Source organism: Cydia splendana, chromosome 20 (genome assembly GCF_910591565.1).
Source record: "Cydia splendana chromosome 20, ilCydSple1.2, whole genome shotgun sequence".
Taxonomy (NCBI): Eukaryota; Metazoa; Arthropoda; class Insecta; order Lepidoptera; family Tortricidae; genus Cydia; species Cydia splendana.
Genome location: NC_085979.1, coordinates 2139012 through 2164870, shown reverse-complemented (window position 1 = coordinate 2164870; position 25859 = coordinate 2139012). Strand labels below are relative to the sequence as shown.

General features: G+C 40.1%; 1 protein-coding gene across 2 annotated transcripts in view; it reads right to left on the bottom strand.

Annotated features, from left to right (window-relative positions):
* LOC134800719 (gastrula zinc finger protein XlCGF26.1-like) overlaps positions 1 to 23090 on the bottom strand; it is a 140175-nt gene extending 117085 nt beyond the window's left edge. The window contains exons 1-3 of one of the 2 annotated variants that reach the window (XM_063773235.1): positions 22949 to 23090; positions 20767 to 21055; positions 18672 to 19412 (exon numbers count right to left, since the gene is read on the bottom strand). In XM_063773235.1, coding sequence (XP_063629305.1) covers positions 18672 to 19412; positions 20767 to 21019 — 994 coding nt within the window. In that variant the 5' untranslated portion in view covers positions 21020 to 21055; positions 22949 to 23090. Of the gene's footprint in view, positions 1 to 17086; positions 19413 to 20766; positions 21056 to 22948 lie in introns of those variants that run through there. The other variant, XM_063773234.1, reaches the window with a different exon arrangement.
* Positions 23091 to 25859: the final 2769 nt, after the last annotated feature.

The following is a 25859-nucleotide window of genomic DNA, read 5'->3' as shown; positions in this document are numbered from 1 at the left end:
TGAGTGAATACTCAATTTCGGCCTCGATTAAACATAATAATTAGTGAATAAACTCGGTACTTCGTTTATACATCTAGAGAACTAGGAATTCTGTCTAGATTATCAGCTTTGGGGAATGGGACTATGGGATTAGCATCCCTAGCTTTTGAATATAAAAAAGATAAGTAATTATGATGATTGATGGATACTTTGACACTTCTTTTCATCATCATCTAGGTGCGTTTAGGTTATGAAGTGTTGGTCATAGCCCGTCTGGCTAAACTGGTAGGGTAGGTGTTCCGATTAATACTTGCAAATCGGACTAAGAGCTTCCAGACCTGCATCGGGCGTACGGAGCAGCACGTGTGATTAAATCACACATCGTTTAGAAGATGATAGTTAATTATAATTAACCTTGAAATGCTAGGGTGTAAAAGAGCTTATCTCAGGAGTGCTGCTTCTATGTTATCCCGGAAGCTTAATAGGTGTGGCAGGATTTTACCAACAACATTTTTATATATTTATATCATCATATATGCTGCAATACTTAAATACATTATAGTAAATTTTACACCATCATTTACATTGCACTAATAAATTCTAATAATTTTCTATTTTTGTAATTCATTTTTCTTTAAATTATTTCTTACTTGCATAAATACTTATTTTATTACCATAAATATCTGTTCTCAAAATCTAGGTAATAATAAATAAAGTCAGAGTCCAAAATTTTGCTGATACTCATTAAAGAATTTGAGGTTGCCGCGGTTCACTTCAAGGGGTCCTAACCACTAGCTAGACGATCACATGGCCATATTTTAAGGGTAAATCTAAAGGGGATATTATATTAAGGTAGGTTAGGTAGATAAATAAGGGGGGAGTTACAGGTTCCGTAGTCAACTAGGCACCCTAATAGTTACGCTATGCCTTTCTGTCCGTCCGCGGCTTTGCTGCGTGAACGTTAGTGCTAGAAAGCTGCAATTTGGCATTAACATATAAATCAATCATGCCGACATACTTAAAAGAGGTAAAATAGTACCTAAACTAAAATAAATATCCCCTACACGTAAACCTTCCCTTTACGTAAAGTGGGGATCGTTTTTTTTTTTGCTTTATCCTTATGGTGCGGGATGTCATTGGATAGGTATTTCAAAATAAATAATAAGGGTTTTAAAAAAGACGTAAAATAGAATAATTATTTTTATTTGAGGATACGAGTACACATCAATTAATTTTTGTAATATACTAATTATAGTGGAATACAAAGTCACTCCTTATATTTTCTAACAACACAGCAGCCTCAAGCCGCTATGGGCACAGAGACCTTCGAAATTTGTAATACAATTACTTTAATATGCAGATGAGATTTTCATTAAGCAAGCAAACTTGAAAGCAACTGGTAAATATCCAACGATTCTTTAATTTAGTCGTTATGTTGTATCTTCTTGCTGTGCAACTTTTTCTTATTTAACTTGTTATGTTATTTTATGTCTTTTTTCTTGTCTGTTACCTTCCGTGGTTCTTCTCACTTGATGGTTTTATCGGAAGATCAGCGCTGGAAGCCACCAGCAACATGCTGAGATGAGGCCATTTCCTGGCACTTTAATCTTATTCTGTGTTTTCTTTAATATTATGTAATGTTTCGTTTGTTTGTGCTTAAGAATAAAATAAATCTAATTCTCATATGTACATAAGTCCCAAGTAAGTCGGTGGTGTCTGTAGTTTGAGGCCACGACCTCCGGCTCGGAAGCCACATGTCTCACCACTTCGCTCACAGCGCTCACTCACTGCACTAAATAGCGGATTAACACTAATATACTTCACCACTGTATTTTAATATTAAGTGATTACATTTGTACAAGTACATTATGTTTGTACTATAGGAGCAGCACAGGAGCCCGCTGCTTATTGCGATGTGTCAATGTCAGGTTTAACTTTCCGATTTAGGACAAAAGGCGACATACCCTCCGCCGCGAACGATCCCTATAATAAGGGTTCTCTTCCGCGTCTCATCTGGTGTCTCCGCAGGTGCTGTTTCAGGCTGCACTTGTAGTCGCTATTATTGCTTTTTAAGATTCGTCCCATGCGTCTTCTGGTGACGTCGCAGGCTGGATTTATTGCTGAATTTGTAATCACAATGACTACATATGAAAAGCTTTTCTCGAGTGTGTATCCTCTGGTGTTTTTTTAAATCCGATTTATTAGTGCATTTGTAATCACAGTAGCTACACTGAAATGGCTTCGCCCCAGTATGTATCGTCAGGTGTCGTTGTAAGTTTGACTTCAGATTGCATTTGTAATCACAGTGTTTACACTGAAATGGCTTCGCCCCAGTATGTATCATCAGATGTCTTTGTAAGTCTGACTTCTGACTGCATTTGTAATCACAGTGTTTACAATGAAATGGCTTCGCCCCAGTATGTATCGTCAGTGGCGTAGCTAGCATGAGTGGCACCCGGGGCGGAAATTGTGGGTGTCACCCCAAAATTCAATCAAAATTGTAAAATATGTTTAATATTTTACAATTATAAAATTACGTTTAATATTCCATACTTCCATAGCTCACAATTTACTCCATCGCTTTCATTTTAGATTCCATGAACTCTCAATAGTCCACACCCTGGTGGGTGTTGCCTCTGCGCGCGTTCTATGACACGGGCAAGGACAGCATCCGCTCGGTGTAACCCACATTTCATAAGTGTCATAAGGGTCTACATGTTGGCCTGGGCTCCGCGCACGCCTCCTAAAGGTCCGAGTCATCATTGTCCCGTGAAAGATATACAAATAATTTACGTTAAAAAAAAATTTAAAACTTTTTTTGCCAAGTGCGCGATTTCAAAGAGATTCTGTAAAATCCCATTTCACAATGAATTTCAAATAGTCCAGAGTCACCCAATTAGAAATAGTGACATAGCTTCTCAATTAATCACATAATTAAAAAATAATTTCTGAATAAAAAAACCTACGAGGCACCAACATATTATTGTTACATACCAGGAACCCCGAGAGATTTTAACCATGCATTTCTGAGGCCAAAATAAGGAAAAAATACTAAAAGAGTTTACGTCAATTTCGCCAAAATAAAATTGTTTTTCGATTTTTTGTACTTAAAATGTAAATGCTATAATTTGTAAAACTGACACCCAAAAATAATTTTTACTTTTTTTTGTCAATTACAGAAATAATCACAATTAAAAAAAAAACTTTCCAAATTTGCGAGACTTTCCACGTGAGAATTTCTCGTTTTTCGATTTTTTGTACATAAAATGTAAATGCTATAATTTTTAAAACTGTCACCAAAAATAATTTTAACTTTTTTTTGTCAATTACAGAAATAATCACATAATTAAAGAAAAACTTTCCAAAGTTGCGAAACTTTCCACATGAGAATTTCTCGGTTACTTCTGAGAATGTTCTCGAGAACGAGAATTTATTTATTAATCGTAGTTTATACCATGAATATTCACGATAGTTTAGGTGTAGTATCCTTACCCCCAGAAAATTCCGACTTTTGGTCTACCGCTTCCGGTCAGAAAAATGTATGACGGCCCGGCCAAACGGTCAGACCTAGGTGGGGGGTGCTCGACCAAATGTCATATTGACGCCGCCATATTTTTTTTCAATAGGGCCGACTTTTTTTTTAATTTTTTCAAGTTTGCACTAGCGCGCTGAAATTTTGGCCACGGAATCTCGGGATCCCCTAAATACTTATCAAAAATTGTTTTTTTGGAAAAATGCTACAATTGCGGGAAAACTGGCCACTTTTATTTTGTATGGCAACTTTTAAACGGTCCGTGATAGGTGGGGGGTGCTCGACCAAATGTCATAGAGGGCCCCGAGACAAAACAAACTGCATTAAAAAAAAATGGCCGACTTTTTTTTTTATTTTTTTCAAATTGGTGCGAGCGCGCTGAGATTTGGCATGGCGGGAGATAGAGGCCTCTAGATTCCTATGTCAAAAAAAAGTTTTTTTGGAAAAAATCCAAGATGGCGGAACAATAATTTCCATGTTCTGAGAACATTCTCAAGAACGTTTCCGCTTTTTGGGAATGTTCTGCAATTTGTACATTGCTATGCTGGTGCTACTGGACTATGAAACTAGGCGAATTCCAAAACAGTTTATAGGACATATTAGTCTTTAAATATGATCAGGAATATTCTGTCAAAATCTCTCGGGTTCCTCGTGGGCATGTTGTATATTATTTCCTTAATGGCGGTTGTGCAATCTGCCACAGTTTTACGATTTTTTATAGATGGCACTACTGATGTTCACGGTCGGGTGTCACCCCCCAAATGGGTGACACCCGGGGCGGGCCGCCCCCGCCGCCCCCCCTTAGCTACGCCACTGGTCACCCCCCAAATGGGTGACACCCGGGGCGGGCCGCCCCCGCCGCCCCCCCCTAGCTACGCCACTGTGTATCGTCAGGTGTCGTTGTAAGCACCACTGCAGACTGCATTTGTAATCACAGTGTTTACACTGAAATGGCTTCGCCCCAGTATGTATCGTCAGGTGTCGTTGTAAGCACCACTTCAGTCTGCTTTTGTAATTACAGTGGCTACACTGAAATGGCTTCGCCCCAGTATGTATCGTCAGGTGTCGTTGTAAGCACCACTTCAGTCTGCTTTTGTAATTACAGTGGCTACACTGAAATGGCTTCGCCCCAGTATGTATCATCAGGTGTAGTTTTAAGTGTGCTTTCTGACTGCATTTGTAATCACAGTAGCTACACTGAAAAGGCTTTTCGCCAGTATGTGTCCTTTCATGTCTTCGTAACAAAAAACTAATACTGCACTTATAGTCGCAATAACTACATTTGTAAGATTTTTTTCTAGTAATAATACTCTGGTGCCTCCGGTTGTGCGTCTTCTGGTGACGTCGAAGTTTTGATTCATCATTGCATTGCATTGTGATTTCAAAATCACAGTCGCTACACTTAATAGGATTTCCAGAAATGTGTGTTGTTTGGTGTTTGTGTAAATCACTTTTACACGAACTTGTGTAACTACAGTGACTACAATTGAAATTATTCTCCAAAGAGTGACTCTCTAAATGAGTCTCCAAACTTTTCTTGGAGCTTGTTGTATACTGACGTTCAGCACACATGAAATTTTTAACACCGTGTTCGCTCTTCTCGTGTTCTATCACAAGCAATTCGGTTTGAAACGTAGAGCTACAAAAATCACAAGCAAATGATTTTTGTCCGGTCAATGAATGCGTGTGTAGAATGTGTTCTCGTAAATTAGTCTTGTTCATGAAATGCTTGCCACAGTGTTCGCAGTAGTATGGTTTGCCTGCACTGTGAACAGTCGCGTCGCCGCGGAGACGCTCGAGCACCACGGAACAACCCATCGCGAGCTGTTCCCTGGCGCGGGCGTCACTGCCGGCCGAACACACTGGAACACAAAATAATTTAAACTGATTACAATGCGTATAATTAATTTAACAAACATTACGTCATTATTAGACTGGTCATATTTTTGTAAAAATCGATTTCGACTGGCTAATCATATTACTTTTTGGCAACCGGGTTTTTTAACCTAATTAGACCCCGCTGAATCCGAATTTGCCGGTTTCTTGATCGAATTCTTGACTGGAAGTGAGATATTTAATATTAAAGGTCCCGTTTTTTAGTTTTTCATAAATAACTCTTAAACGGTGGGGCATAGCAAAAATGTCCTAATACATAAGTAATCTGCATAAAATTGTCATAAGAAAGATTCCGTACAATTTTTTGCAAGGATCAATATGCAAAGAGATATTAACGCGGGAAAGTTAATAATAATCACTTCTAAGGCTTTTTTTAGTTTTTCGTAAATAACTCGTAAACGGTAGCCAATATAAAAAAATGTTGTTAAACGTTAATAATCTAGACAAAATTTTCTATAAAAAAGATTCAGTACACTTTACGCAGGGATCAATATTTAAAAAGATAAAAAAGAGGGAAAGTTAATTATAATAAATTCTAAGGTTACTGTAGCAGTGGGACGTATATAGGCTCTGAATTATATATGGGTGGTACAAGACCATAATGAATATGGGTCGTGCATGTGTAATGTAGTGTGGCTCGTGTCGTACTATGTGCAGTAGTATCGTGGCGTCGCAGTACTCACCCGACACGCAGTCCTCGTCACGCGCCGCGTCCGACACCTCCGACTTGACTGCCCGCTCCTCCACTACAACAACAACTCTACTTCATGCCGTGTCTTACAATTACAGTACAGTTGTACTTAAAATAAAACAGTATTAAAGACTCGCATTTGCGATCGTGGATTACCGCGATGGGGTTTGGTATATTTGGCCAAAAAGAATACTTGAATCAATGCATTTTTATGCAGCACACGGTGTAGGAAACATTATGAGGAAACCGGACTATTCCCAATAAGACTCACTTTTCCCTATGGGTTGGAAGGTCAGATGGCAGTCGTTTTCCTAAAAACTAGTGCCTTTGCCAATTCTTAGGCTTAGTCGCCAAACGGACCGTAGGCTGAGTATCCATTTTTCGATACAGCAAGTATGGCGACGCGGGTACTTAAATTGGGGCTCACACTGCACAATGGAATTGGATTTTAAGTAAAAAAAAAGTCCTATCACAATCTACAGATAGCCAGGACTGGAGGTATAATACCTACAATAATTAAGAGATGTATCTAATATTAACACATAAACATTACAAATTCACATTAGAAGCGCCATGAATATACCTACGATATATGTGATGGGGACTGTACTTATGCGACGTCTCATCACTTGTCTCATCTTCGTTCGTCGATTCTGGCTTGACTCTCAGGAGCTCTGCACCTGAAACAAACATACTATTCATGGTTTGTGTCGACGAGTCAGGGATCTTGCACCCTCGCTCCGGGTCGTGCCTGGTGCAACAGATCTGGTTCAGTGTGTCCACGCTGCCAGCAATATAAAGTTTGAATTTATTTGAAAGCACAGAAGAAAAAATCCCATCAGATAGAAAACAGTATGAACCTTATAACTCAGGGGTTCCTAAATTGTGCGCTGCGGCGCCCCGGTACACCGTATAAAGAGGGATGCCATGAGGCAATGTATTATATACGTATAGCGCTGATTTTAAACTTGAGAGTGAGCCGCAGACAAAATAAGATTGGGAGCCCCTGTTAAAACTGCTTCATGTAGACATATACCCACGCGACCCCTACAGGCGCATATATCTATGCAATGCAATATCTGAATAAACTAAAGTTCAATTTTCACTAGACCTAGTTACTAGTACATGAAGCATGTTGTACTCACCCAACAGCCGGTCACCCTCGTCGCTTGCCCTGTCTCCGGCCGCCATGTTCAACTGGAGCATGTCATCTCGAGGAACCAACACTATTGGGTCATCCTCGTCGCTCGCCCCGTCTCCGGCCGCCATGTTGAACCCGAGCATGTCATCTAGAGCAACCAATACTAATTAACCCCATGTTCCGCGACTTCGATCCGCACAGGAACCAGGACTGAGAGCAATTTCTTGTTTGCAACACTTGTTATCTTGAAGTGATTCAGTTTATTTTCACATTTTTTATTGTTCTTACACAAATAGTAATATTAATTATTTTACATAAAGTTCTTTATTATCCTAATATAAGTAACTTATAAGTTATAAGTAACTTCACTGGATGATCAGTCCAATAACAATATTCACATTATTTATGCAGATGTTTTAAATGTAAATTTAGCCGGCTACTCACACACTGACATTGTCACATCTTCTAAACCAGTAGTTGAAACAAAGTACCAAGAGTACTAGATAATTATTACTATTACTCATTGCAGTACTCACCTGATACAGGCTCACTGGTTCCATCTTCCTCCTGTATTTCAGGATTCTCTGGCTCGACAGCAGATTCTTCCTCTAGGGCAAAGAAACAGAACACAAATCACATCACCTTCTTTTTATTTAACATCCATTTGTATTCTTAAACAGAGATTTTATAAACTACCTTTGATGTTCTCTCCCAGCAGCCGCGCCTGCAGCTCCGCCTGGCTGCGCTGCACTTGAAGCTTGAAGTTGGTCGCGTCTCGCAGGAGGCCCACACACGTAGTGCAGATGCCGCACGAGCCCGAGCCGCCCACCACCAGCTGCATGTAAAATAATCAATCACCAACATTTGCTAGTATTCAATTAAAGACCATTATGCTATACTAACACTATTTCTAACAATAACATCCGTCTTTAACTGAACAGAATATTAAGTTTGTGTACGTTTTGCTACACTAACAAGAATGTCGTACTTACATTTATGTCAAAGCACCCTTTGATCATGTCGGCATATATCTCCGTTATGCCGAGATGTGTGTACGGCGTCGTCAGGTCCTTGTCCGGAGCACGCCGCAGGCAGCAGCGACACGCATACATCACTTCCATCACTGCAACTGCTACGCTGAATGTTTGTATGAAATATAAATGTAATTAACAGAAAGTTAAAATTCCAATCACTCTAAAGTGATGCAATCACAAACGAGTTTTATCAAAACTAAATAAAACAAAACAACCGTACTTTGCTTTCGTTTCGTGGTTGTTTTCGTTAACAATAACAAGTTAACCTCAAATCCTTAATGACACTGACATTTAACATTGGTTTGACAGATAGCAAAGCTAAGGATGCGTTCAGAAATAGTAGTAAGTCTAAAGCTGTAACAAACGGGCAACTTTAGTCCGGTCCGAGGCCCTGTTCGATCGTATAGAAGGTGGTCCGCCGTAATACACTACCGCACCGCACCAAGGTCACAGGTAAGTGAGAGCGAGAAAGAGATATCTCGATATGCGGCACACCAAGGTTGCGGTACGGTACGGTAGTGTGGTATGGCTCTACGAATTTCGGATCTCTCGGACTGAATGTCAATTGTCAAATTTTAGAGGTTATGTTATACTGTGTTAATTTTAATTTTGCTGTAAATTAGTTGTACCAGCGCGAGTTGTCTACGATACGTATTTTGTAGTTTTCGCCCCGTAAATAGATATGCTCCAGCTTTCGTTGACTGTTCGAAGCTGTAACGAGAAAGGTATTTTCATTACTTACGTATGTTATAGTTACTATATTAGGGTAACTATCTTATTTACCTCACGTAGTGATTATATGCTCTTTGCCTCACACCAAACCACTCTGTGGTGTATAGGAGATGTAGTGACAGTTATTTAGTTAAGGTGTTTTTTTTTTCTCGTAATGATTATGTACCTTATTCTGTTGGAAATTTAATACCACAAGAACCACAATGCTTCTTGATCTACTGTGATTTCTGTGAGGCTCCACAAATCATCACATGCTACTTGCATTGCAGGTTCTCTCTGGTACTAGCTTGTGAGCACACAACAACATGTCACTAGAGACAGTGTGTGTGAAGATGGAGCCTGGAGAGGTGTGTGTGAAGACGGAGCCCGGAGAGCCGTGTGTGAAGGAGCAGGAGTGTGAGGACAGCGCCGGGCACGGAGTGAGCGCGGCGGCCGCGCAGGCCGGACTGTATGTTGATCATGTGGTCAAGGACGAGCTCTTGCTGGGCCCCGAGGAGTGGCATCGCCCTCAAGTGCTCCCTTTACAAGGTCCGTTTATTATGTAAAAATAATGATATGTTTGCATGTGCAGCCCTTGAACCTGAGCAGGGCTTTTACTATTCACATAGGTAATATAATATAAATACCATTTTATATTTACCATTGTACATTATCATCAAAATTTGCAAACCTACTTTGACCAACTACTGGTGTCTGATTGAACTGAACTGTGAAATACATTACATAAATAAACAACACAAAAACATTAAATAAATAAATAAATATTATTTTACAAATTGACTAAGTCCCACGGTAAGCTCAAGAAGGCTAAATTCAAATTCTAATTCAAAATTATTTATTTCATGTGATTTACACACATAGCTATACAAAACAATAAACATACAATAATTACACATAAACACAACATATACACATTAAAATTGACAAATAGATGTAATACAGTGGTAGCCAAATTCTTAATTTTTGCTACCTAACGCAGTTGACCTGGTTTCCATACCAGTACCTGAACATACATACTGTTTCCGGTGGTATATTGGTTTTCCTTAGTTTTGCCCATAGTATGTCATAGGAAACTAGGTCAAAATGTTATTTAAATTATTTACTCACATAAAAGTTCTTTTGATTCACTTTGAGAACTGTTTAAATACATCCACAGTTAATATAACGTTAAGATAGTCTATGTATTCACGACAGCTGCAAGCACATACATTCGTCTTCCATATTGTAATTTTTTACTAGTTTAGTTAGGCATCAAAGGCACGGGCCCGTCCGCATTCAGCTATGATTGAAAATTGTGTAAAAATATTTAAAATGGCTATTAAATGAATCAAATTAAATAATTTTAAAGATAATCAAAACGATGCAAAGGAGGGTAATGTGTACTACATAGAATATTACTATATATGTATATGTGTTCCTTTGTGGCACTCAAGAGATCACACGTGTGAGTCGATTTTGTTAACACTTACTTCAGCGGATTGTCCGAACGTTTTGTGTTTTGTGATATTACATATCTAAAGCAGTTAACAACAGAGAGAAATGGAAGGGTAATGAGGAGGCGTTATCCCAGCAGGGATCAATGAAATCAAAAGTGCAACCAATCTAACATGAAATAGGATTAAGTAACAATTTGAATACACTTCTGAATTGTATAAATTAATATGTTAAGCACTGAGTAAATAAAGCTATAAAAAAAAAACAACGGGTTGCACTCCGGGAGTGCCGGCAGAAGTGAAAAATCAATGAATGTCTGCAGCACTATGACTGTGCGGTTAACGCCATCTAGCGTTATTTCGTCGCATTACTTGAAACCCCTAAGCACATCACTGTGAGTACTACAGTTATATTAGTACCAGTTTGAGGGAAACTCACTAGATGGTATTTAAATCAATAAAGAAAAACTTGTAAGGCCTGGCCAAACACACGGCGCGACGCAGCGCCGCGTGATGCCGACGCGATGCCTGTTCAAACAGGCCGCGCCGGCCTCACGCTCTCAACACGCCCTCATCGCGCGCGCGAACGCGCAACGTGGACGCAAGGGGCCGCGCGGCGCGGGGCGCGACAGAAGCGGGGCGTGATACCGGCGGGACGCAGTCTGTTTGACGTCGGTAACCTGTTAGCATGTGCCGCGGTCGCGCGCCGGCATCGCGCGCTTGAACATGTCATGCTCGCTTAAAAGTCTTTGCTTACGGTGGCGTCGTTGATCGGGTCGCCACTTTCCCGAATGAAGGTTGAGGGAGGCGATGGCTGAGATACGCGTCATACTCGTGAACGGGTGCTGTTTGTGGAGACTGGTCTGTTTAAGCTAACACAAGCTATTATACTTAGTAACTTTATTTTTATTAATTAATTACAGTGAGACGCCTCATTCTGCTCTCGTATGTTTCTTTTCTCTTAATGAATGTATTAATTATACAGGATATTGACTCTTGGAGACCCTATACATCTCTAAGGATAACTTGATAAACTATATAATCTTATAGTTCCGACACCTAGAGACATTTACACCTCTAAATATTATAGATTTTTTTTTTGTGTTTTGTATCTGTATTTTTTATGTAATTAGACATTAAGAGACCATATACATCTCTTAGTAATTGTAATACGTTAGATTGAATTGTTAGTTTTATTTTATAAAATTGTTGATGTTATTATTTTTGCTTGTAATTATGTAAATTCAATGATGACGTGTAAAAGTGCCCTTGTGGCCTATTTGCTTAATAAATGTTGATGTTTGATGTTCGCGCCGTGTATTTGGCCAGGCCTGTAACAGTATCCGTCACACGTGACGTCACGTCTTACGGTCACGTGAGACCTGTTACGAGTTGAACATTTTTTCCCCATCACAAAAAGTGCACAGCGCCGCTAAAGAAGTTTTCACAATAAATAATAAAGCAGTAAAGTAAGAAATGTCTTGGCCTCGGCCGACAATTACACGTGAAGCCTCAGCTTTCTTATTTACTGCCTGAGTTGTACATGTATTCTATGTATGTTTCTCCTCGACGAAGCCGGAAAGCGGCAACTTCGTTTAGCGCAGCGAGTCCAGAGCTGTTCTTTTCCGGCCGGAGGCCAGAAAAAATATAATAAGCGCTATAATCCCTTTAAATTGTTTTGTTAATGTGTGTTTCAGTGTGTTCGGACGGCAGCGCGGCCCGGGCCAGGGAACAGGTCGCGATGGCTTGTTCCGTGGTGCTCGAGGGCCTCCGCGACGACGCGACTGTTCACAGATGTAGCTACTGTGATCGCAAATTCAGTTTCAAATCATCCTTAAAAGCACACCAGAGGATACACACCGGAGAGAAGCCGTACACTTGTAGTCATTGCGACTACAAGTTCAGTCAAAGTTCAGCCTTACGAAGACATGAAAGGACACATACTGGCGAGAAGCCTTTTCAGTGTAGCCACTGTAATTACAAATGCAGTTGGAACTCAAACTTACAAAAACACCTAAAGATACATACTGGAGCGAAGCCATTTCAGTGTAGCCACTGTGATTACAAATGCAGCCAAAAGTCACACTTACAAAGACACCTAATGATACATACTGGGGCGAAGCCATTTCAGTGTAGCCACTGTGATTACAAATGCAGTCGGACCTCACACTTACAACAACACCTGATGATACATACTGGAGCGAAACCATTTCAGTGTAGCCACTGTGATTACAAATGCAGCCAAAAGTCACACTTACAAAGACACCTGAGGATACATACTGAGGCGAAGCCATTTTAGTGTAGCCACTGTGATTACAAATGCAGTCGGAAGTCACACTGAAAACAACACCACAAATGCAATAATAATTCAAACTTACAAAATCACCTAATGATACATATTGACTAAAAGCCTTTTATTTGTATCCACTGCAACTATAGGAGTGGATGTAAATACGCTTTACAAGGACATCTTAGAAGGAAACATCCTGGCAAAAACCCCTAGTTCCGCAAGTGACATATGATCCGCTAGTTACCGGTGGAGCGTGTGTCGGGTGTGGGCTGTGTGATGTTTGTGTCGTGGTTCCCTTGCACGCGCGTGCACGATGTATTCCCGGTGTCGTGCCGGCGTGTGTCGCGCAGGACGAGCGAGTGCCGTGTGTCGCGGCGAGAGGCTGCTCGCTAGACGAGGGTCTAATTAAGTTGAACGTATTTTGTTATATAATATCAACTAAATGTTGTACGTTATTTTTACTGTATTTAATTTCCCACACAGAGCTGTACCGCTGTGGATGGTAACAAGTTCCTCAGCAGCCCCGGTCCGACAGGAAGACTCCTGTTCCAATTTCAACCACCTGAGACTCTGTGTACTTTTTCTGTTTTTCCCGCTGCAAAAGTGCAACTTTGGGTAAGTGTTGAACATTTCTTACGCTTATTCTAAGCAGGTAGATTTAAATGTTATTTCTAACGGCTATTTCGCTATGCTACTTCTTTGTGTGATTTTGCTTGCCACTTAATTCAAGTACTCTTGCATTCATTCCACTCTTATTACATCTCGTTTTAATTGCTAAATTGTGTTTCTTTAAAGTCTATGAGTTAGTTTATTTTCCAGTAATTTATAATTCAAAATTTGACCGTTACATTCTATACTCAGTTTTGTTTTAAAGCTTGTTCATTTAAACTTAGCATCAGTGTAAAGTGTAAACTCCGTCTGACTGTACCATTCCGCACTTCACCAAACTTTCACCATCATCATCACGCAGTACTGCTTCTTGCTTTGCTTCTTGCCGTGCCGGGTACAGTCAGCGGAGACTTATTAAGAGCTTTTCCTCACACAATGGAAATAAATTCCAGGGAGCCTAGTTACGGCTAGAACCGTAGCCGTGAAGACAGCCCGGCAGTTCCTGAGCGGCCCCAGCTGACGTCCCTCAGCTCGTCCGTCTCCCAACCCGCAGTGGCTCCGGCAGCTTCAGGGGATGTGTCCATGTAATTTTGCAGCTCGCTGTACATATCCCACAATATATTCTGAACTATTATACAGTCACTAAAATTTCCAAATTCAAAAACAAACATGTGCTTCCGAGTCTCAGGAAGATAAAATACATTTGCAACTATTAACGTTTCATATTAATTCCTCTGCCGGAACCGCGACCCGGCAGGATTATAAAGGACCACGGGGAAGATATTCTGCGGGATCGGAAGCCCTAGTCGCGGGACGGCTTCGGGCCTCGACGAGTATGCAAGTACCAGTGAGAACAGTTACGCTCCGTGATTGTTACGCAGCTTAGGGTTCTAGCTAATTTGACATTCCATAGCGTAAGTATGCAACAACCAATTTAACTAGGACCCTAAATGGCGACACAATCGCGGAGTGTCATGTCATCACGCTCCATCATACGTATACGCATACCATCGTACGTAGTAGTAATAAAGGGCTGTCCATCTCCTGTAGTTGTCGAGCCTACAGCAATGGAACAGACACCCTGAGTGAAACCTACACGAGTATATACACTCGCATTAGATACATAAACGAGTCATGAAATGATTAACTGTGTATGTCGATAAAGTCATGAATGATGGGAGACATTGATACTTGTCTTGTGCTCCAAAAGGCTGGCAACCTTGGACTGTACCGACTTTTAAAAAAAACAACAATAAGTTAATACAGTTAAATTAAGACGAAAATACTTTTCGTTTGTTATAATTTACGATTATAACTGATGTGATGAGCAGGGCCGGATTAAGAGCCAACAGGAATTGTCATTTCTCCATACAAACGTACTCCTCGTTTTCCTCCGTGGTTTTTGAAGCTAGAGAAATGATTTTTTCAACACAGATTAATATTGTCAATATCTGTGTCGGACCGTTTTGCTTTTTTTGATATTTTTGTTTTTTAAGGCGCTAGAGCCCTTCAAAAATGGCCAAAATGGCCTAATTGACTATGCCGCAATGAGAGGCGTGGCATTCAAAACTGATATCAATTAGCCAAAAAAGCAAAACGGTCCGACACAGATAAGGGTTAAGTTTTGGAGGAGGAAACAGAGGAGTACGAAACCTCGATTTTTGAGATTTTTACGCAGGATTTTTCGCCTTGTCCTTATCACACTACTTTTAGGTGCCACTTCCGTTAGCGCAGTGGTTCCTAACCTTTTCAGTCCGGTCAGCCCTATGACTAACTAGGGAACCTGATTTTACCCCTCTTTCCAATGGTAATAAAAAATAAAAAGTGTACCTTTGTTGTATTGTCATATTAGGTTAGCTTATTACCCCCGTAAAATACCAGTTTTACCCCCACGGGGGTAATTACCCCCAGGTTAGGAACCACTGCGTTAGCGAGACGGGTATATTTACCTAAAATATTTAAAACTCAGCTCCTGTTTCGTCTTAAGCATGTCGGGGCCCCTAAGCAGTGCGAGGCTCGGGGCCCCCTACAGTCAATTCTGCACACTGCACTGCACACAGCATATATATTCAGTACAGGGAAATAAGTTTGCGTTTTTAATTTCAATCTTCAGGCGTCGGCCGAGCCGATCCGATTGAACGATGTCTTTTTCGCTCTTATTGCGTGGACATGAAGCTTTTTTCTATCAGATTTTGCCGATTCCGCGTCGCGTCAAGTGTGGGGAGAGCCCTTTAGGCGATTCCCAGTGGAATACCAAAGATGTGAACTTTAGCGTCAACTTAATACTTTGCCAGGCTGAACAGCGTTGTCCGACCATAAGACCGCCGAGCCGCATGATTAGCATCAAACTAATAATAAAGAATTTCCATATGTTAAAATTACTTAAATTACTAGAGTTAGACCAAGATAAGCCTGCAACAATTTTGATAGCACTCGCAGTGCAATAGTACATTACTACAGAGGCCGGGACGAAAGGGGTTGCCGGCCGAAGACATATAGAACGATATGTCTTCGGCCGGATAGGTCTGAGCGCGGGCAACCCCATTTCCCGCCGAGGTATGTATAGTGCTTTTCTCAAACATGCAATGAAATAAATAAAATAAAAAATCCACGAAACCCAAGTTTTATTTATAGAAAAAACTAAAAGTAAAGTACACCCAAAATATAACCAACACGTACCTATATCATTATACGGGTAGTAAAAATACACGACTCGTGTAAAACAGACGCGTAGATCGAAAAAAAAACAATAACAAAGCATAATCATTATTATAAAATAAAACATTTAGGTACTTACTCATGAATTTTGACCCTATGGAACAAAATGGAAGCGCGCTGAGCCGCCGGGGCCCCCTAGCCGAGGCGGGGCCCCTAGGCAGTTGCCTACTTTGACTTAGGGTTAACCCGGCCCTGGTGATGAGGGTATAAAAACACCACTTACCTTGCACCGACACCTGGCAACTCACAGTTGGGCAGAGGGGAAAGTAAGCAACCTTTACTCTTTCAATTCTGTTGGGTATATATAATATTCTCTTAACTAGTGTATGTATTTTTAAAATACCAACGGAGGGAAGTAGATTATACATGTAAGTTTATTAATTTTTTTTAAATAACAAAGGCGGGAAGTAGATTAAATAAATTTAATAATAATTATTATTAATTTAATATTATCAGTACGCAATTACTACGCAACATATTTGCGATGTGTCAATGTGAATATTATCAATCATTTATTTCGTATCACTAATAACAGATGACTGTATATATTTCTTATACCCTTCTTATACCGTATCTTGCACAGGGGAATTAGATAAAGCATACAGGCGATACCATGAAGGTATACCTTACCATTTGTATACATAAAGGCGTTATACCAGTAATATCTCCGCTCCTTCTGCGTTGCTGCTGTGTGGGGGTTCCATGAGTATATAAATGTCGCCGACGTGACAGCCCGGGACGGTCGAGAGAGAGGGCGCTATACGACAGCGAGTGTGTAGGAATGGTAAAGAAAGGAAGTAGAATAGACTAATACTTTTTATTAAAGGATACACATCAATCAATTTTCAATTTGTTCTAATCATTAATAGTGGAATACAAAGTAACTATTTATATTTTCTAACACGCAGCGGCTTCAAGTCGCAGACCTTCGAAAATTTTAAGTATAGAGTACCTCCATCTCTGTCACTCCAATATAGCAAGAGCGGGAGAGATGTAGATCTCACCGAATAAGAGGGTTATGACTATTGTTCTCATGACAGCCCTCGCAATAACTTTAATATGCAGGTTCATTTGAGATATTTTCCTCCAGCAAGCAAACTACAAAGGAACTGGTAAGTATCAAGTGATGCATAGTCGCCGTATGGGAGCTGTCTAGGTGCTCAAAAATATCTGAACACACACTCTAACACCCCAACAATAGAGGCGTGTTCAGATATTTGTGAGCACGTTGGCCGCTCCGATATATCTGATGGCGACTGTACATAAGTCTCAAGAAAGTCGGTGGTACTTCGTGTCTGCAGTTTGAGCCCACGACCTCCGGCTTGGAAGCCACATGGCTGAGGGCCTACCGCGAACAGCGAACTCCGCAGATTGCGGGTAATTTTCTCTTTTACTTCAATTAAGGCGTAATTAGAGGGACAGAGAAAGAAGCCCGCAATTTGCGAACTTCGATTTCCGCAATTACAGCCCTGACCACTTCGCCCCCAGCGCTCACTCACTGCACAAACTAGCGGATTGACACTAATATACTTCACCAGTTTCACCACTGTATTTTAATATTAAGTGATTTGTAGAGGTACATTATGTTTGTACTGTAGGAGCAGCACAGAAGCCCCCTGCTTATTGCGATGTGTCAATGTCAGGTTTAACTTTCCGATTTAGGACAAAAGGCGACATACCCTCCGCCGCGAACGATCCCTATAATAAGGGTTCTCTTCCGCGTCTCATCTGGTGGCTCCGCAGGTGATTTTTCAGGCTGCACTTGTAGTCGCTATTATTGCTTTTTAAGATTCGTCCCATGCGTCTTCTGGTGACGTCGCAGGCTGGATTTATCGCTGAATTTGTAATCACAATGACTACATATGAAAGGCTTTTCTCGAGTGTGTATCCTCTGGTGTTTTTTTAAATCCGATTTATTAGGGCATTTGTAATCACAGTGACTACACTGAAATGGCTTCGCCCCAGTATGTATCATCAGGTGTTGTTGCAACCGTGACTTCAGACTGCATTTGTAATCACAGTGGCTACATTGAAATGGCTTCGCCCCGGTATGTTTCATCAGGTGTTGTTGTAACTGTGACTTTCGACTGCATTTGTAATCACAGTGGCTACACTGAAATGGCTTTGCCCCAGTATGTATTGTCAGGTGTTGTTGTAAGTTTGACTTCTGACTGCATTTGTAATCACAGTGGCTACACTGAAATGGCTTCGCCCCAGTATGTATCATCAGGTGTTTTTGTAAGTATGATTTCTGATTGCATTTGTAATCACAGTGGCTACACTGAATAGGCTTCTCGCCAGTATGTGTCCGTTCATGTCTGCGTAAGCTTGACCTATCACTGCACTTGTGATCGCATTGGCTACACTGAAAAGGCTTCTCCCCTCCAGTATGTATGCTTTGGTGCCTTTGTAAGGTTGATTTCTGAATGCACTTGTAATCGCAGCGGCTACATTGAAATGGCTTCGCCCCAGTATGTATCATCAGGTGTTGTTGCAAGTGTGACTTATAACTGCATTTGTAATCACAGTGGCTACACTGAAATGGCTTCGCCCCCGTATGTAACATCAGGTGATTTTGTAAGTTTGATTTCTGACTGCATTTGTAATCACAGTGACTACACTGAAATGGCTTCGCCCCAGTATGTATCATCAGGTGTTTTTGTAAGTATGATTTCTGATTGCATTTGTAATCACAGTGGCTACACTGAATAGGCTTCTCGCCAGTATGTGTCCTTTCATGTCTTCGTAAGCCTGAACTTTTATTGCACTTGAAGTCGCAATGACTACATTTGTAAGGCTGTTTTCCAGTGAGTATTCTCTGGTGCCTCCGGTTGTGCGTCTTCTGGTGACGTCGCAGGTTTGGTTCAACACTGCATTTAAAATCATAGTCGCTACACTTTAAAAGTTTTCCAGCAATGTGTTTTGTTTGCTGTTTATTTAAATTACTTATACACGAACGTGTGTAACTACAGTGATTTGAATTAAAATTATTATCCAAAGAGTGACTCTTTAAATGAGTCTCCAAACTTTTCTTAGAACTTGTTGTATACTCACATTCAGCACACATCAAATTTGTAACACCGTGTTCGCTTTTCTCGTGTTCCGTTACAAGCAATTCAGTGCGAAACGTAGAACTACAAAAATCACAAGCAAATAGTTTTTGTTCGGTCGACAAGTGTGTGTTTTGTATGTGATTCCTTAAAATATATTTGTTTCCGAAATGCTTGCCACAGTGTCCGCAGGCATATGGTTTGCCTCCACTGTGAACAGTCGCGTCGCCGCGCAGGCGCTCGAGCACCACGGAACAAGCCATCGCGAGCTGTTCCCTGGCGCGGGCGGCGCTGCTGGCCGAACACACTGGAACAAATTAACAAAACAATTTAAACTAATTATACCACTTACAATGACTGTAACATACATCTTGACGATTCGCCTGATTGACGCGCGTTAAGAGTAGACGTAATTTTTTTATCATATTGTTACATATTACTCAACTAGCGACCCGCCCCGGCTTCACATGGGTTTCACAAAACCTTAACAAATTATACACCTATAGATATGGAGACGGGCCTTTACAATAGTACAAGTACCTAATCAATTAATAGTACAAGTACCATTGTCGCTGTGTGCCAGATATAGCCTATGTAGTCGCATTTTTTGTGTTCAGTCTTTCACCTTCGGGACGCTTCGGGGCTTCGGCTTTATGCGGATATCGGCCTACGGCCTTGGCAATACCTGTCTACACCACGTTTCACTTAAACCATTGCGGCTGTGTCCCTAAAAAAGCCTAGCCGCATTTTTGTTTCTAAAATCGACTCACGCTTGACTGTAGATTTCTAATAGGTTTTCCTGTCATGTTTCGGTAAAGAACTATATTGTATATTTTTTTTCAAAATTGTACACCCAGTAGTTTTGGAGATAGAGGGGGGGGGGGGGAATGGTAATTTTTTGTTTAATTTCTTGAATAACTTCTAAATTATTTATCCTAAAATTATAAAAAAAATATATTTGAAATTCTTACAATGAGCCCTTTCGTTTGATATATAACATGATATAGTTTGCAAAACTTTATTTTTTTATTTTCTCATTTACCCCCCAAAAGTAGCCCCTATGTTTCAAATTTATTTGTTGAAGTTACATGTTCGTCTTTGGGTCACAGACTTACACATGTGTACCAAATTTCAACTTAATTGGTCCAGTAGTTTCGGAGCAAATAGGCTGTGACAGACGGACAGACGGACGGACAGACAGACGCACGAGTGATCCTATAAGGGCTCCGTTTTTTTCCTTTTGAGGTACGGAACCCTAAAACCACAAAAATAAGTTTCAAATAACGAAAACTAATTTTAAAATGATTAACTGTGCATGTCTTTAAACAGTCCTCTAAAATGCCTCTAAATAGATCAAAAGAACTTAAGTTGTATGTGAGTAAACAATTGAAATAACATTGCACAGTATTCCGAATGTCAGTTCAATCACACGTATATAGTAGTTGGTCAAACATTACCATATAATTTTAAACAGTTGTCAGTTTACAATCTCGCTAGTAAAATTTTAAACTGATGGTAGGAAGATTACAAACTAACCTAACCTACGTAAGATTGTAAAATATTAACGGGTGCACAATCTTACCATATTAATAGTAAATATCTCAGCTTCTTGGGCTGCAGGTGCAAAACTATTACTATTTTTAAATACATAATAAACTGACCTTGTATAGGGCGCACTTTAGGGCGGTGCCACTCCTCGGGGCCCAGCACGAGCTCGTCCTTGACCTCATGGTCGGTATACAGTCCGGCCTGCGCGGCCGCCGTGCTCAGTCCTTGCCAGGCGCTGTCCTCACACTCCCGCTCCGTCTTCAGACACAGCTCTCCGGGCTCCGTCTTCACACACACCTCTCCAGGCTCCGTCTTCACACACACCTCTCCAGGCTCCATCTTCACCCACACTGTCTCTAGTGACATGTTGTTGTGTGCTCACAAGCTGGTAACAGTGAGAACCTGTAATGCAAGTAAATATAAAAAGATAAATTTAATCCGGATGATAAGTTAATTTCTACTTAACTAGAATGAGACTCTTCTATTTTATTTTTTACACTTATACCGGTAAAACTGTTTTAATATTTTTGATCACTTTTATTTATTTTTTATTTATTTATAATAACGGTACAGCTATCATGACAGTTGCCCAATGCGATAGTGTAGCAAATATTTAACCTAGGACTTAATACTATTATTATTTCAAAGAATTACATATAACATAATACAAACAAAGTGATTTTATTGAAGTCATTCTCAGAACAATGGAACACATCAATCCGGGTAGCAACTCGATTGAGCGTGCGCAAAGCTCTCGTCCACGGCGCCTCGCGCAGCAGGCCGGTGCGCGCGCGCGGCTCCGCCAGCAGCGGCGGTCGGCGTCGGCGCCACACATACCGCGGGGGCGCGCACAGGCTCACCGTGGCCAGTACCCGCGGGTTACTGATTCTACCGCGCAACAATTTAAATATATAGGATGTTAGAGCAAGCTCCCTCCTAACCTCCAACTGGTTATACCCTACCATTCCCAGTATAAATAAAGTTGGGTACATAAGGGGGTAAAAAGGGTAAACACCATAACATTTCAGGTACAAAATCCTCACAAATTTATTTTGTACTCGCTCCAGCATTAATTTGTATTTGGATTCGTGCGGGCTCCAGATACTAGCGTTCATCTCGAGGTGGCTTTTTACAAGAGCCTCGTACAATGCACGTATGGCGACTATATTTGTAAAACCTTGTGCCTGCCTCATGACAAACCCTAAATTCCTGTATGCCCTTTTACAAATCCTAACAACGTGATCTCTGAAGGAAAGGTCAGCTGTAAAGTGCACGCCCAGATCCCGCACCTCCGCAACGCGTTCTATGGCCGTTCCCTCCACAGTGTATCGATGATGTATCGGACTGTGTGACCGGCTAAAAGATATTGATGAGCATTTACCAACGTTAAAGTAAAGTTTATTTTTTTGACTCCATTGTACGACTCGATCAACATCATCCTGTAATGCGAAACAGTCCAATACATCTTTGATTTCACGTACCAGTTTTAAAGCAGTTTACTGAATCACTAACTGACACATAATTATTTATTACAGCACGCTACATTTATACTATAATATTTATACTGTTTTTATTGGTATTGAATTCTAACAATATTTTGGTGGTAACTACTGGGAAAAAAAATCCCACCTTTATACCAGTTGTAACTACTGGGAACAAAAATTCACAGTAGTTACCACCAAGCCGAGTTGGTGGTAACTAGTGGGAATATTTTTTCCCAGTAGTTACCAGTGGTAAAAGGTGGGGAAAAATTCCCAGTAGTTACCACTGGTAAAAACTTGGTGGTAACTAGTGGGAATAACATGAGGGTTTGGGAGTAACTTTTTAGTAATTAAGATTTATCTTAGATTAAGTACAAATACTTAATATTATTATGTAGTGTATGTTTACCCAGAAATAAATGGCGTTTAATTTTTATTTTATTACCCAAGTAGGACAAGTACAAAGTATTTCAGGTGTTCTAACACCAAGAAAAAGTAATCATTAAAATGTAGCTGAATCACATCTGTCTCATGGAAGTGGGTGAGGTACAAAGCTTGCAAATAAAGGTTTTAGCAACTCCAAGAAGGAGTAATCTTTTGATAAATATCCATTAGAGCATAACAAATAATATACAAGTCACACTAGTTCCACATTGACCTATATAGCCACCTAAACTAAAAGAAAAATACAAAATACCACAGAATTACATGTTAGATAGAGTTAGACGAAATAACGTTGACAAGTATAACTAGACTACACGTAAAAGAAGCTACAATATAACATACGTAAGTAATGACTAATGAGAGTAAGTACCTTTCTCTTTACAGCATCGAACAGTCAACGAAAGCGGAAGTATATTCCATTACGGGGCAAAACTACATAATACGTATCGGAAACAACTCGCGCCGGTACAACTATTTCATTTAATTTAAAGCCATAAATCTAGTATGTTTAAAGCGAAATTGAGACGCAATTCTCTTAACAAAAAACAACTAATAAAAAACCATAGAAGGTAGGATTAGATTCATGTAAAAAACCCACACGTAACCTCAAAAAATTGACAATTAACATTAAAGCCACTCTAGACACGATGATGAATCATGAAAATCGACGAATCGGTGAAGAGATTATGCTGTGCCATAGAGGTACAATAATATAGAGAGGACATGGGGAGGGGCCAAATGACCGAACGAGATGCACTTATGGACCTTTCAGTAGGAGTAGCAGAGAAAGCGGTATTATTGCTTGTCCTTGTCACAGTCTCACTTTTTGTTTGTTCCCCACCAAAAATTTTGCATGGTTTATGGTGGGCAACAAATAACCCGACCGAATTACGTAGATTGATTTGGTATATTGTCAGGAATGTTAAAACGTGTTTTTAATACTGTCACTTTGCGTATGTTTTGTCCTACTTCTATGTGCTGTGCTGACCAAACCAAGTCCGTGGCCGGTACGCCCGTCTGTTATAGTTTTAAAGCCGTACGGCCCCGTTCGCACGGCAGCTTTTTCAACCCGCGTTAAAAAAGCGTTTGAATGACACAAATGGATAGCCATGTATGTATTCACACGACAGCGGTGACGCTTTTTATGAAGCGTTGTTGGATTTTCGACTTTAAGCCTTGGTCGTTAAATCGAAATACCAAGGTCGTGGTGAGGTGCGATAGTGTGCTAGAACTTTAAAATTGGTGATTAAATTGGAGATTGACGCCTTGATTTGATCGATCACAATAGAGTGAGTTGAATCTCGTGGAACAGCGAAACAAACCATGAAAACTCAGACTGCCGGACAGTAAAATTCATTGTAGTGCACAATCGCTATATTTTTACTTTCACACCACGAGTTATTCATCGACCGCCAAATTGGTCGTGTCGCTTCGCGATTCATTTCTTTGTTTTTGCTCATTAATGTTGTTCAAAGTGTAATATTGATAGCGTATTATGCAGTAAATTAATGTGGAAGTGTGCAGATAACGAAAAATTTATCACGAAACGCGTTTAACCACCATTCTGGCGTCAACGCTGGGTAGCTCACGCAGGCCCTTGTAACGTCCGGACGTTACAAGCGCCTTACAAGATCCTTAAAATTCAATTATCGAACAAGATTTTAATGAAACAGAATGAGAATGGATATGACCAAATAACTGGAAGAGACGCTTTTACTTAAAGTATTTTTAAAATGAAGACTACTGAAGACATTACTATCGGAATTAACCTAATATGGATAGTATTTACTGAAGACGTTTACCGGATTGAACTTACTGAAAAGACAAAAAATCTACTTATGACTAGGCAGTATGGCTTAGAGCTTTAGCCTGTCCTGATGGACGAAAAAGAAAAAAAAAAAAAAAAAAAAATTAAGCTGTCAAATTTGATTTGACACTTTTTAGAATTTGAGGCATATTTGAGGTTAACTTGTTAATGAAAACAACCACGAAACGAAAGCAAAGCACGGTTGTTTTGTTTTATTTACTTTTGATACAACTCGTTCGTGCTTGCATTACTTTAGAGTAAGCGTAGCAGTTGCAGTGATGGACGTGATCTATGCGTGTCGCTGCTGCCTGCGGCGTGCTCCGGACAAGGACCTGACGACGCCGTACACACATCTCGGCATAACGGAGATATATGCCGACATGATCAAAGGGTGCTTCGATATACATGTAAGTGAAAGCATGACATAAATGTAAGTACGACATTCTTGTTAGTGTAGCGAAACGTACACAAACTTAACATTCTGTTCAGTTAAAGATGGATGTTATTGTTAGAAATAGTGTTAGGATAGCATAAATAAAAATAAAAATAAAATAAAATAAAATAGCCTTTTATTTCGACCTTAAATTTTTTTAAATGGTACAGTTTTGTCATGTTATTGAATATTTGTCAAATTTGTCATGCTAGTCAAACATATTACACTATTATTATTATAATTTGATTTAGAATAAGGTTGGTTGTCATTTTTGTTAGAGTTGACATCGGTCGACTTGCCTCCCGGCATAGGCCTCCCCTAAGACCTTCCATTCCTCTCTGTTAGTTGCTCTTCTTGTCCATGTCCATGTTGGTCCAGCGATAGCTCTAATGTCGTCTTCCCATCTGCGGTAAGGTCTGCCTCTTTTCCTTTTCCCGTCTTTGGGGTACCAGGTTGTAACAATTTTTGACCATTTTTGTCCTGGCTCTCTGAGCATGTGTCCAGTCCATTTCCATTTTAGGCTATCTGTTACATAGGATACATCTCTTAATTTTGTGTTTTTTCTTATGGTGCTTAGTCTTATTTTGTCTTTCTTTTTGATGTTGAGAATACTTCTCTCTATGTTGTGTTGACATACTTCTAGGGATTTCCTATTTTTTTGTGTTAAGGCCCACGTTTGGCAACCATATGTCATGCTAGGGAGGATGCAAGAGTTGAACAATTTACTTTTGCATTTTAGTGGGATTTCCGGGTTCTTCATAACCTCTTTCCATGACCAGTATTTTTTCCATGCAATACACACTCTGTTTTCTGTTTCCTTGTCATTCTGGTGTTCTGGAGAAATTATCTGTCCTAAATATGTGTATTCATTTACATATTCTATTATGTTGTTGTTTATTGACATTTTAATTTTTTGTCCATTTGTCATAAGTTTAGTTTTTTCGGTGTTGATTTCCAGTCCCACTTTCCTGCTTTCATAAGACAGTTGGTGAAGCATTTCCTGCAAGTCATCTGTGTTTTCCGAGAGAAGTATGAGATCAT